The sequence below is a fragment of the Alosa sapidissima genome, chromosome 19 (assembly GCF_018492685.1).
Source record: "Alosa sapidissima isolate fAloSap1 chromosome 19, fAloSap1.pri, whole genome shotgun sequence".
In the NCBI taxonomy this organism is placed as follows: domain Eukaryota; kingdom Metazoa; phylum Chordata; class Actinopteri; order Clupeiformes; family Clupeidae; genus Alosa; species Alosa sapidissima.
Window position 1 is genome coordinate 4,512,582 of NC_055975.1, and position 13,579 is coordinate 4,526,160.

General features: G+C 46.8%; 1 protein-coding gene across 3 annotated transcripts in view; it reads left to right on the top strand.

Annotated features, from left to right (window-relative positions):
- Positions 1-13,179, top strand: part of eipr1 (EARP complex and GARP complex interacting protein 1) — a 35,857-nt gene extending 22,678 nt beyond the window's left edge. The window contains exons 7-9 of one of the 3 annotated variants that reach the window (XM_042071586.1): positions 7,462-7,629; positions 10,782-10,949; positions 11,714-13,179. In XM_042071586.1, coding sequence (XP_041927520.1) covers positions 7,462-7,629; positions 10,782-10,949; positions 11,714-11,888 — 511 coding nt within the window. In that variant the 3' untranslated portion in view covers positions 11,889-13,179. The remainder of the gene's footprint in view (positions 1-7,461; positions 7,630-10,781; positions 10,950-11,713) is intronic. The other 2 variants (XM_042071587.1, XM_042071588.1) reach the window with 2 other exon arrangements.
- Positions 13,180-13,579: the final 400 nt, after the last annotated feature.

Consider the following 13,579-nt stretch of genomic DNA (forward strand, 5'->3'; position numbering starts at 1 on the left):
TGTGTGTGTGTTTGCGCACCTTTGCCTGTATGTATGTATGTGTGTGTGTGTGTGTGTGTATGTGTGTTTGTGTGTCTGTGCATGCGTGTGTACAGTATGTGCATTTGTGTGTCTGTGCGTGCGTGCGTGTGTGTGTTTGTGTGTCTGTGCGTGTGTGTGTGTGTGTGTGTGTGTGTGTGTGTGTGTGAGGTGGGGTAGCTGTGTGATGGAATAAGGCCGGCCGATGTGTGGGCTTTGCGCACAGAATAATGATCACTGCACTATTGATCCCTCTGATGAACCAGATGAGCTGCAGTGAGCCGGAGAGATTGAGAGCATGAACAGAGGGAGAGAGAAAAGGGGAGGAGGAGTGGGAGAGAGGTACAGAGGGATGCTTGGGTGAAGGAAGAGACGGTGAGAGAGGGAGGGAGGGAGAGGGGGAGATTGGAGTCGGATAGAATCAGAGAAATGGAAAGAGACAGCAGAGGGGTAGAAGCGAGCGCTAGGAGATGGAGAACGAAAGATAAAGAAAAAAAAGATGAAATGGCCAGAGACGAGCAAAGCAGGAGCAGTGGAACAGAGAGACGAGAGTTGGGTCAAGCACAGCACAAGAAGAAATGGAGCAGGGAAAAGCAGGAGGGTGAGCAGAGAAGCATGTAGTGGCCTTGTAAGAAAATGATCAATTTTAGTTATACACAGGAAGGAACATATGTTCAATTCCTCATGGTGTTAATTGGGGACTTTTCACAGTAGCCAAACCTAGGCTTGGGAATCGGTTCCAAACGTTCCGATCCATCGGAATCGTACACATCCACATGTTAACGATTCCACTAACGATTCCAATGTTTACTTTTTTAGAAATTTTAAAGCATTCAAAATTGATATTGCACACTTGATATTCATTCTCTAAAACCACTTTAAATTAGACATTCAAAGCCAACAACTCTCAAAGGCATCCTATAAGTGTTCAGCAAATGGTATATCGCATCGATAAGCAGACTCGACAATGGCATCGATATCGATAATTTCTTAACGATGCCCATCCCTAGCCAAATCTCTCTGGTACATACAAGTACCAGTACTCATTCCCAACAACTTGAAGCCTGGATATTATAACATTATGGAGTCCAACTACCATCAGCCATCATATGAACCTGGGTGAGGGTAATGGAAATAATTGGATACAAACCCAGGCTAGGGAAAGGGAAGAATTATTAACCCTGGTCACCTTAGGCACCTAACATCTTCTGGCAAAAAGGCTTCTTCTCATAATACAGATAAATGTACATGTGATGTCCCCTAGGTGTCTGTGAGCACCTCCACTGGTTACATGTTTTAAATTTCCTCAGACAACTCCTTTAAAGCTCCTTTGAGCAACTGCTCCCCGAAAACCAAAATACAACAGAAGTGATTGAAGTGGTTAATTTGGCTGCAAAGTCTCAAACACTCATCTCCACTGGTCTTCTGTGTGCCTGCCGGCCTCTTTCTCTCACTTCTTCTACTAGTTCTGCATACTTTAGCTTTTGCTTTTAAAGGCTTCTTCAATTGCATCTTCAAATGGTATCGTTAACTCAATGGTATGTTGAAATGTGCATGACCCTCAAAATAACTAATTTGTGGAGTTGGGCCAACTAGTGAATGACATCAATCAAACATCTAGCGTTTTTGAGACAAAACAAATTGTGTGAAATTCTGTCCATAGGGGGCACTTCAGTTGGCATATTTCAATATCTCAACAACATCTTAAGCTAAATTGTTGAAGAAATTTAGTTGGCTACAACTAAGCCAACTACAACCAACAGTCAATCACTATCCAACAGCCAATAAATGCCTAAGTGAATGGTCACTTTACATAAGCTTCATGGACCCCAATGACCAATTCAATAGGAAGCTATCAGAAATTGACAAACATCAGTGGCAGACAAATTATGCACTGCTATCTTTTTGAAGAATCTGTAGCTGTGGTCAGGTTGGTGTATAGGAACCCTCTCGCACACAGAGGGATCATTTTGTACACACATGGTACATTTTGTTCAGTTTCTTTACTCTATGTGCCGTTTTTATCCCGCGCAGTATGGGACTATGAGTGATTGTGAGTTTTTGTGTGTGAATGTCCAATAGAAAATCCCATATGAGCACCACACACATGCACTCATACACACACACTTGAACACAGGTTGTGTTTCTATGTGTGGAGGTGGGGGAGTAGGAGGGTCAGAGAATCAGGCAAGGGCACACGCCGAACTGTCTCTCTGTCTGGCTACCCAGTTGGCACACCAGCTGTGTGTGAGTGCCGCCTTCTCATGCTTGACTGCACCCGCAGACAGCCGGCCGGTTGGCCACGTGGCTTCTCTCACCCTCAGTACCATCGGTCAGTGGTGCCAGTCCAAACAGCACTGGCCAGGCTCCCTTAAAGTCACAGCAAGACATCATCCATGCAGGAACCCAGTCAGTCCAAAAAAGCCATAACCTTACACAGTTCCTGAATGCTTTGACATCCAGTATCTCATGCTGATATCAAAATATCATGTATTATCTGGACTCTCAGAGGTTTCCTCATTTTTGTATGTTTCACAATTGTAATGTCTCTGTGTTTGAGGAAATGTAAACAATTCATTCCTGGAATGTTTTGTTAAATGTCAAAGTCCTGGAATGTTTTCTTTAAATGTCAAAGTCCATGACGTTTTCTTGTGTTAAAATGATTCTGTTTGAGAATTACTCCTGGATTATCATGTCCATGTTCACCTCGGGGATTATGGTATGGGTTTGCAGTGTTTTTCCCCGAAATATACCTCTTCGTGTTCCTGCCAAAGCATCCAACTTTGATCTTATTTGTCCACAGTATATTCTCCCAGTAGAGTTGCGGTCCATCCTCTGTTATTTGAAGCTTGGTGGAGGGAGCATCCTGGTTTGGGCCTTTGATGCCTCCAGGCCTGGATGGGTTGACATCATTGAGGAATCGATGAATTTTACAAGAGAATGCTGGGCCAGCATTATATACTGAAGTACAGTAGTGGCTCAAAGCAAAGAATATTTGCATTGTGGGAATGCCCACATTCCTTATAGTCTCAACAAACAACACTACAGGGTTCCCACAATCCATGGAATTTCTGGAATATCATGGAATTTTGGAAAGTCTATTCCAGACATGGAAAGTCAGGGAATTTTATCATTTTTTGGACAAAGTCATGGAATATCAGGGAATTGTGTTGTAGCAGTTTAAAATGTACTTGCCGAAAATAATACATTAATTCAAATATTTCCACACAGAATTGGAGTATATCTGGTTATTCGCTTTACTGCTTGCTTGAGTTGCCCAAATTTATTTATTTAATGCCCATTTATTCATCTCCCACTCTGAAGAAGTAGAAGATTCTTGAACGCTACGCGGCTGCTCTGAAATCATTGGTCAGTATATGCTTCCAGTAGCAGCAACTGGAATACATGCATTTCCACGGAATTATTTTTGGAATCTGATCCCTTATCATACCTGTTCATTCTTACTCGTTGCTCGACTTATCGTGACTAAATTCAAGATGGCTGCAAACGCTAAACTTTGTGAAGATACTGTCTGTATAAATCGTCTTGTAGGTAAACTACCAGTGCTTTTTCAAAGTTCTCAATGTCTCGTTTTAAATGTCAGGGCCCTCGAAGTCTACGATTGAAGTGTGGAGATACGTTGAGCCTCGTAAATGGTGTAAAACAGTGATTTATTTGCATTGCTAGGCCGATGCCCGAGGCACCCCCATTGAAAAAGCTGTGGGTAGCATCGGCTAACTAGCGCCAGATTTCGGAGTGCAGAGGACTATGGGCTATGAGACATACGTTCACACTCGGTATCATGTTTTAACACACTTTAGGTCAATATTACACCGGAATTCTCCTTTAAGCAACATTTCTATTAAAACGTGAAAAAGTCCAGCTTTTATTTATTTTATCTGATTGCATTTTCTACCATTGTGATTTAGAATGTATGGTACTGCATTTTAGGCCTAACTAATGCACAAATCCAGCAAAGTCAATCCTCAAATCATCCACAATTGTTTTACATGCCATTACATATTTCATGCCCTCATATTTTCATCTCCCCAATCCTTGTGTGTCTTCCTGAGTTTCTATGGTCAACGGAAGGTTCTCTCCAGAGTCCTCCAGTTTAGCACATTGGCAGTGCTCCCATGTGCTTAAGAGTGGATCAGCGTGTGTGTGTGTGTTTGTGTGTGTGTGTGTGTGTGTGTGTGTGTGTGTGTGTGTGTGTGTGAGCACGCACAGCCATTTTCTTTAGTGTGTGTGATGCGGTGCTGGTCAGAGGCTGGCCACCCATGTCACTGGGAATGGTCTCCCACAGCAGTCACTACTCAACAGCACTACTCAAAGCAATCGGTGCAGCGAAGGCGAGTGTGTCCTTAAACACACACACACACGCTGTCTCATACACACACTCATATTTGTCACGCACACATACTCACTCAGCCAAAATCTCTGCATGCTCTTTCAAACCAGCTGCCATAGCACACACTGTGCCATGCTTTCAGAAAAGAGAAATGAGAAGTCTGTCTGTCTGTCTGTCTCGCTGTCTGGTTGCAGTGACCACTCGGTGGAGGGGCTGTGCAGACCACGACATACCACTCATACGCCATGGCAGCCAGTTTGGACTTTTACACACAGGCTGCTGCAGAGCACTCTGTAACTTTGTGTTATTGCTGGCATGTAATCCAAAGAGACTCATTTGTTAGTAAGATGTCTAAATCTACATAAAACAGAAATCAGGGAAGATGGCGAGGTCTTTCAAGTATCACACTGATTTCCCAAACTAAGTGCCAGCGTGATGATCCCCCGCCGCGCGGAGAACAAAAACCCTCCACTGTGTGTAGGGAGGTCTGCCCAGACCAAATATAGGGACGGGAGGCGCAGACATCTGCAGACGCCCTACTGCAGGAAGCGTGTCTACGTCGAAGCAGAACCGCTTTGGATGGGTCTAGCATATTCTCCTACTCAGATGAACAATAATAATGGTGGAATATGAATGATGGTTATGTTCTGATACTGCCAAGCCCTTGTTGTTGTACAGCTTGCTATCCTCCGGGAACATTTGAATAAGATTCTACTTTAATGTAGGGTTTTGTAACCGAAGTTTAGAAGAGCCCAAAAGTGAAGTGCATTACTGCATATGATTTACTGTACAATATTCAGCTTGAGTAGATTTCAATAAATTTTACGCAGTTGGCAGTTTCTCTCAGTCTGAATGGGAAGTGAATATGATTGATTACAGCCATATTAGCTCTTTCTTGGCTTTGTTTTTTTAACCAAATTGGCTTCCGGTTTAAATGCCTTGTCTTTAAGTGTATGTCTGAGACGTAGTCCCTTTGACACTCTGCACACCGAGGCATTAAGTCCCTGCCTGCCATAGGCTGAGTTGAATCACCATCTGTTTTACAGAGGTAGAAAAATATAGCTTTGAGGTGGAAGTGTCTGGAAATGTTCAATCAAACCTTGAACTTTCAAGGCCGTCAACAAGATTTCCCATGACCTTTTTAAACTAATATTCCCCTGGAGACAGCGCTGGGCCCATGATACTGTGAATGAAACCTTGCATTTATAGGGCACATATGTTTGTCTCTTTCCTCAACTTCACTGCCAGTAGATCCTAACTTTTATGCTCTTACTCTCAGTGAATTATCCGTGCTGGCTGAAGTCATTATTTGACTTCCAGAGGTGCCATGTTGTGTAAATAGACTCATTTGATGAGACAGTCCTGTAGATCCCGATTGCCACTCACACACACACAGCTGCGCTCTGCGGCCCATGCTAACCTGCTCACCCTCCCAGCCTCAGCCTAATTTTGATAAGAGAAATGATTTCAGGGGGCCAGTGGTTGTCATGGAAACAGAGGCTTGTCAGTGTGTGTGATTCTCTCTCTCGCTCGCTCTCTCTCTCTCTCTCTCTCTCTCTCTCTACCCCTACACCCCACCCCACCCTGCTTCCAAGCACCCCACCCCCCCTTCCTAGAGATCCAGTCTGTCCCCATCACACAGCGATTTATCACTCGGCCTGTTTGTGTGTGTGTGTGTGCGCGTGTGCACACGTGTTTGGGGGTGTCCTCTATGTGTGTGTGTGTGTGTGTGTGCGTGTGCGCATTTGCGGGGGTGTGTAATGACTTTTGTTGCCTGTGGGGTATGCGGTAGGTGGCTTTAGATTGGGTTTGGTCCTGTCCAGCGGCTTTAGGGGGCGGGAGAGGAGAGAGGGTGGGAGAGTGAGGGATAGAGAGAGAGAGAGAGAGAGAGAGGGATGGAGAGAGAGAGAGAAGGGCCTAATCCTCTTCACGTTGGCGAGCTCGTCACTGCCTCTGCCGGGCTTTGCCTGATCGGATCCCAATTTCAGATTTGCAAGGATGGAGGGGCTCGGAAGCGCGGCGAGACTAACCCAATTTCCTGCTCCATTTCCTCGGCCCTGCCGCACGTCCCCTCTCGCTAAGACGAGCAGGCACGAGTTTACACCTCCTCCTCACCCCACACCCCCCACCCTGGCCAGAGGTCGCTGTGGTTACCTCGGAGTCAGTCAAGGAAGGACGTCTCACCGTGTCCACGCTCCATCCAGTAGCCTCTGTGGCCCTGACTCGCTAGACGCAGACGATTTTTGTTTACCCGTTTGTTTTTGTTCCTGCTGCTTCAGCGAAGACAAGGCACCACGGTTAGAGCTTTCTCAACAAAAAGGCCACTTAGGATGTTCAACCCTGGACAAGGCGAGAGGGGGTGAAACACATGCATTTTATTACAGCAAGCTTTTCATTTCTCCCTCTCTGTTGATTTGGTAATATCCACTTATTAGCGTCGTGGCTGCACAGAGATCTAGACTCTTCACACCCTTCCAGCTCCAGTCATGAGGAAATCTGTGAGGATATAGACTCTAAGCTTGACCTAATTGAAGCCCAGTTACCCCCCTTAGGTCAATTTTTTTCACCTCCAGTTTTAATGAGATTTTTAATTAGCGTGGTAATTGCATAATAAGATCCACGGGCCGCCAGATAGCCCGTGAAGGGGGGGAGAGATGGCGAGGAAATCTGACAAGATCTCCCATGATCCTCTGCAGGGAGAGCCAGCTACCGACCTCAGGAGGTGGATCCTGGAGCTTAGAGCACGGCGTACTGTCTGTTCATTCAAATGGGAGGAAAAGAGAGAGGGGGGGGGTCATCAAACACAAACAGCGACCCAAACGCTTAACGCTTCATGGCAAGTCATCACCTTGCGTGGTGTGAGCACGGGGTTCTTTATGGCTTGTCAGGTTTTTATTTGATTTCAGATGGAGTCTGGCCTTGACTGCCAGAAGTGCGAGCCAGCCCAGATTTACGAGATCAGCATTGTAGATATTTTTTCCCCTCTCTATTCCTTTTCTTCCTTCTGTCCTTTTTTCCCCGTTTTGCTTTTTGTCCTTCTGTGTTCCGCTGTGTGTCTGATGTGTGTCTCTCTTGCTCTCTCACACGTCCAGTCAGATCTACTGTATTGAGAATGCCCACGGGCAGCTGGTGCGAGACCTGGACTTCAATCCCAACAAGCAGTACTATCTAGCCAGCTGTGGGGACGACTGTAAGGTCAAGTTCTGGGACGTGAGGAATGTCAACGAACCAGTGAAGAGCCTGGAAGAGCACTCACACTGGTGAGACACACACACGCACACAAACACACACGCTCTATATGTACCCACAAATCTATACACTCGTACATACGTATAAGTATAAGTATATACTGTATACTCTTGATCCCGTGAGGGAAATTTGGTCTCTGCATTTATCCCAATCCGTGAATTAGTGAAACACACACAGCACACAGTGAACACACAGTGAGGTGAAGCACACACTAATCCCGGCGCAGTGAGCTGCCTGCATCAACAGCGGCGCTCGGGGAGCAGTGAGGGGTTAGGTGCCTTGCTCAAGGGCACTTCAGCCGTGTGCCTACTGGTCGGGGCTCGAACCGCCAACCCTCCGGTTACAGGTTCGTAGTGCTAACCAGTAGGCCACGGCTGTCCGTAATACATACTTAAAACCAATGAGATGAGCGATTCGTTTTAGGATGTGAATTGCTGATGGTTTTCAAAAAGTAAAGTTTCAAAAAGGGAAAATGCCAGTTTTTGATTATTGATTGCAGCATTCATCATATACTGTGTTGATAGCTGCCATATTATAATGGTTTTGCCAGAAATGAAACAGCCTGGAAACAGTTTGGGGGATTTAAATTGCTGATACCTCCTTTTACTAGTTAAGAAATGGTGAGACATTGTTGCCTGTGTCACCAATTGAACCTAATATAATGATAGGGGACATTTAGTGGACTGAGCACAATTCATTAAGATGCTAACAAGCTGTCAGTAAAAATGCATTGGGCCAGATTCATTATAGTCAGTGATGGCCATGTCAAAAGCCACTCATGAAGTTAACACTGTAGCATGGTGATTAGCACAAGGTGTCAGACACCATAGCTCCATTGTTGTCATTGCCATGTGACAGACGATGTTCGATGATGGCCAAGCTTACATGTAAATAATTGTTATATATGCAGGAGCCTTAACTTAAACATTGTGCTGTACTTGGTTCCTTTATTAAACAGAAAAGGCAAATCCATTTCTATTATGATATAAACTTATAATGATCTAGTTTTAAAGTCAATGAGCAAAGGATACTCTCATGGTCCAAATGCATATGCACATACAGTATGTGTGTTCACACTCCATCACACACACACGCGCGCGCCCACACACACGCGCATACGCATGCGTGCACACCAGCACACGGATTTATACTTATTGGAGCTGACACATATGCTCATAAATGCATGTGAGTGTTTCTGTGTTAGGGATGCGGTGCACGTGTGGACACATCCATAATGACCGTGCTGGCATGCAAGCATATGTCCAGCTCTCCTCTGTGGCAGCCACACTGCTCATAGCCATGCCCTCCATCAGAGAGGAGCACATAGGAATTCTACCCCTCTCGCTCACGCGCACACACACACACACACACACACACACACACACACACACACACACACAGAGTGTGTATGCCTGTCAGGTTTGAGTGTCAGAGAGCTCTCTCTGATCCTCCCTCTTAAACCAGACATCAAATTCAAAGCCTGCTTTTCTCTCTCTGCTTTTTCTGTGTGTGTGTGTGTGTGTGTGAGTTTGTGTGTGAGTCTGTGTGTGTGAGTCTGTGTGTGTGTCTGTGTGTGTGTGTGTCTGTGTATGTGAGAATCGCTGCTCTGATGCTGAGTGTGTGTTTGTACGTATTTATTTTTCTAAGCATGTAGATACTCCTCAGTGTGTCTGAGCTTGCGTGTGTGTGTGTTTGTGTGTGTGTGTGTGTGTGTGTGTTTTTGTGTTACGGAAGTGTTTGTGTGCACGTCCCAATTAGTGTTCCGTGCACATGTTCTTTGTGAATGCAGCTCTGGTGTGCCGCAGTATGCCTGCGGATAGGTTTGTAGTTATGCTGTGTTCCATGCCAGCCTAAAGAGGTGTGTGTGTGTGTGTGTGTGTGTTTATGTGTGTGTGTGCGCCCTTATCCGCGTGTTTTCATATTTGTGTACGAGCAGAATACACAATCATATTGTTTAAAGTGCAAAACACAGCCTCTCTAGCGCCCAAGAGCACACTCTCAAACTCTCTCTCTCTCACTCTTTCACACTCACACACACACAGAGAGAGAGAGGGAGAGAGACATAATCTTTCTCTCCCACACACGCACGGACACACACATGCACACATACTCACACACACATACACACAGACAGGCGCGCACACACACACACACACACACACCAATCACGGCACGATAACGCATCAGACACAGGATGCTATCATAGAGCGAGATTGGGTTAAAAAAAAACATATCAATAGCAAAGAAGATTTGATCCTATTTAGATAGGAAATTACAAAGCCACAACAGGACACCCACCCCCTCTCTCCCGCCTCCTCTCCCCACTCAGGCATGCAGGCAGGGCAGAGAGAGCTGGGCTGCCGGGTTGAGCCGCGGGGCGAGGGGTATTAGGGAATATTTTTGGGAGTGAAGCAGATTAGCCGAGCCGAGGGAAAGGGTTGACTGAGCCAGATTTTCTGTCGACAGCCCCGGTTATCCACCTCCAATCCCCCTCCCCACACACCCCTTCAGTAAGGAGCAGCGATCCTCTCTGCCCAGGGCCACGAGAGATGGAGACAGGGTGGAGGGAGGGGGGGGGGGGGCAGAAATGCATAGAGCACAGAGGAAGGAGAGAGGTTGAGTGGGAAAGGATGGTGGGGGGATTGCAGAAAGAGAGAGAGAGAGAGGGTGAAGGAGGTAAGCTTTGAACAATAGAGAGGCTGACTGAGAGCGATGGAGAGGTAGAGGGGGAATTGTGGAGAGAAAGAGAGAGATAGAGAGAGGTGCAAGGGAGAGGTGCATAGAGAGAGACAGATGGAAATTGGGGGTACTAAGAACCACCTGGCATCGTCCAGGTGACTGACAGAGACGGACAGTGGAGGCAGACATCTGATTTAGAGACGACGGGGGGGCATCATCGTCTCCGTCTTCCCAAAACAATCTGACGTGGAGATCCAGCCGCAGTGGAGACGCAGAGGATAGTGACCGACTAGACTCCTCCATCTGTCCCCTTCTCTCTCTCTCTCTCTCTCTCTCTCTCTCTCTCTCTCTTTCTCTCCTCTCTTTCTTTCTTTCTCTCTCTCACTCTCCCTCTTTCTTTCGCTCTCTTCCTCTTTCTTTCTCTCTCTCTCACGCTCTTTCTTTCTCTCTCTCATTCTCACTCTCTCTGTCGTTCTCCCTGCAGGGTGTGGAGCGTCAGGTACAACCACTCCCACGACCAGCTGCTACTGACGGGCAGCAGCGACAGCCGGGTCATCCTGTCCAACATGGTGTCCATCTCCTCCGAGCCCTTCGGCCACCTGGTGGACGACGATGACCTCAGCGACGGCGAGGACGGCCACCAGGAGGAAAAGTATGCTGGACCAAGCTCTCTCCTGTCGTCCTTCTGGCCCTGTCGCACTCCTCTACCTCTCTCTCTTCTCTCTTCTGTCCTGCATTCTCTCCATCTCACACAGTGTGGTACTCTTTCTGTTTTTTCTTTCTCACATTACCATTCCCTTGTCCACATCCCTCCATCTCACTGTCCACCTTTCTTTTTCTCTCTTTCTTTCCCTTACTTTTTTGACTTTTTCTCTATTTCTTGCACTCTCTATTCCACCCTCACTCTCTCTCTGCATCTGTTCTGCCTGCCTATCTGTGTGTTTCTTCCCCTCTCCCAGCACTCCTCCTGCACTCGTTCACTGTTGCTGCTGCTAGTGTTTGTTAATGAGCAGCAGCAAGAACACATTTTCACACCAGTCCTGTGTAGGGTGGCAGGAGCAGGGGACAGCTGTGACTGTGGCACCCCTCCAAAGCCTCTAGACATGCAGCTCCTGCATACAGCAAAGACACCTGCGGTACGGTGACCGACCGACCGAACAGCAGTGTGTGTGTGTGTGTGTGTGTGAGTGATTGTTTGTGTGTGTGTGTGTGTGTGTGTGTGTGTCCCAGCTGGCCAGTGAGTCCAAACTCACAAACAAGCCCCTAAGTACAGAAAGGACGTTGCCAAGCGACAGCGGGTGATTGACAGTCAGGGGTTGTTATAGTGTGTGTGTGGTTTTTTTGCGTGTTTGTGTGTGTGTGTGTGTGTGTGTGTGTGTGTGTGTGTGTGTGTGTGTGTGTGTGTGGTTTTGACAGGAGCAGGGAGCCGCTACAGGACAGCATCATCGCCACATATGAGGAGCATGAGGACAGCGTGTACGCGCTGGAGTGGTCGTCTGCCGACCCCTGGCTCTTCGCCTCGCTCAGCTACGACGGACGCCTGGTCATCAACAGGGTCCCCCGGGCCCTCAAGTACCGCATCCTGCTGTAATGGGAGAGAGGGAGAGGGGGAGAGAGAAAGAGAGAGGGGGGAGAGAGAGAGAGAGAGAAGGAGATGGGGGGGGGAGAAAGAGGGAGGGAGAGAGAGAGAGAGGGAGATGGGAGTAAGAGTAAAAGATGAAGAGCAAATGAGTTTGTTTAAGTGGGAGGGAGGGATGGAGGGTATGTCTCTGCGACAGAAAAACACTGCAGACTAGAAAGACAACCGAGACAAAGAAGATGGAAGAGTGTTGTAGTGAGGGAGAGGGAAAGGAGGAGAACAGAGGGAGAGACACACACACACACACACACACACACACACAAAGACATTATTAACAGCACCAATTAAAGCAGCTTTGGCGCAGCCGCCTGTGTTGCCCGGGAGGCTGTTTGAAGAGCAGTACAGAGAGGGTGTGAGACTGGGGGGGGGGGGGTGCAGGGCTGGACAGGCTGGGTGGACCGTGTCTGTCTTTGAAAGTCCCTATATATGCTCTGAACCTGAACGCACCCTAATGCCTTTTACACACATATACACACACACACACACACACACACACACACACACACACACACACACACACACACACACACACACACATCATCCCGAGGCCCCTGCAACGCACCACCAGAGCCCCACTGCTGAGAACAAAACCCAACCATGGAGAAAGCACTACCAGCCCGCCAGGGGCCTCCATCATACCTCCCACCCCCCACACACACACACACACACACACACACACACCTACCCTTTTTCTGACATCAAGCTAGCGTTAGCCTCACTGGCCTCCCTGTTTCTCTCTATTAACTCTCCTCACAAGGGCTGCGTGTGCTGGTGGGGCTGACTTCAAAAGCCCAACAGAAAAAAGCACCTGAAAGCCTATAATGTGTACACATAAGCCCATACCCAGCCCCACATAAATTATACATGTTCAGTGTAGAGCCTCTGAGCCCCCGAAACATACTGTAAACACACCGAGCTCATGAATAGGGATATCAAAAGTACACCGTCTTACCTCAAGTCATGGGTCAGGTATCACTCAGAAAGCGGTGAGAAGCACATTCTCTCTATGTGTCAGGCAGAGATGGCTCTATTATTTTATTCAGAACTGAATGTATGTATGGCATACCAACAACATGCGCAGTCAGATATATGATTGGAGCCCCATAATGCTGTATATTTCTATATGGACATGCAATGTTACCAATGAAGCCCAAAATGGCAACTAATTATGTGTACATTCCAAATAAAATTATAAATTAATATGAAGCTATTAAGTCTGAAAATAAATGCTTTGTCTTTTTAATGTGGTTTGTTTTTCATCCCATCAAATAGATCAATCAATATAGCCTTACTGTGGATTACGGTAAATAGTTTGGCAAATATAACAATAGCTTTTGTTTACAGAACATTTTTGCCCTTCTTATACTACCAATCATCAAGTTGTTACTTTTATATAATTACATAAATTGGTAATACGAATAACCGCATGTATTCATGTAAGCAAAGTCCACACATGAGATGCAGAGCCCACAGGCACTGAGGTAAATATTGTGAGCTTCAGCTGTAAGAACTGTAGAGCACGTGATCTGAGGGTTCTAGAACTTCACCTCCTCCATCTCTGTTCCTTGGAGAAGCGAGCCTCTCCCCCCGCCCTGAGAGGTGGAGTGCCTGTGGAGTGTTCATTAGCGCAGCCCCCAGTGATG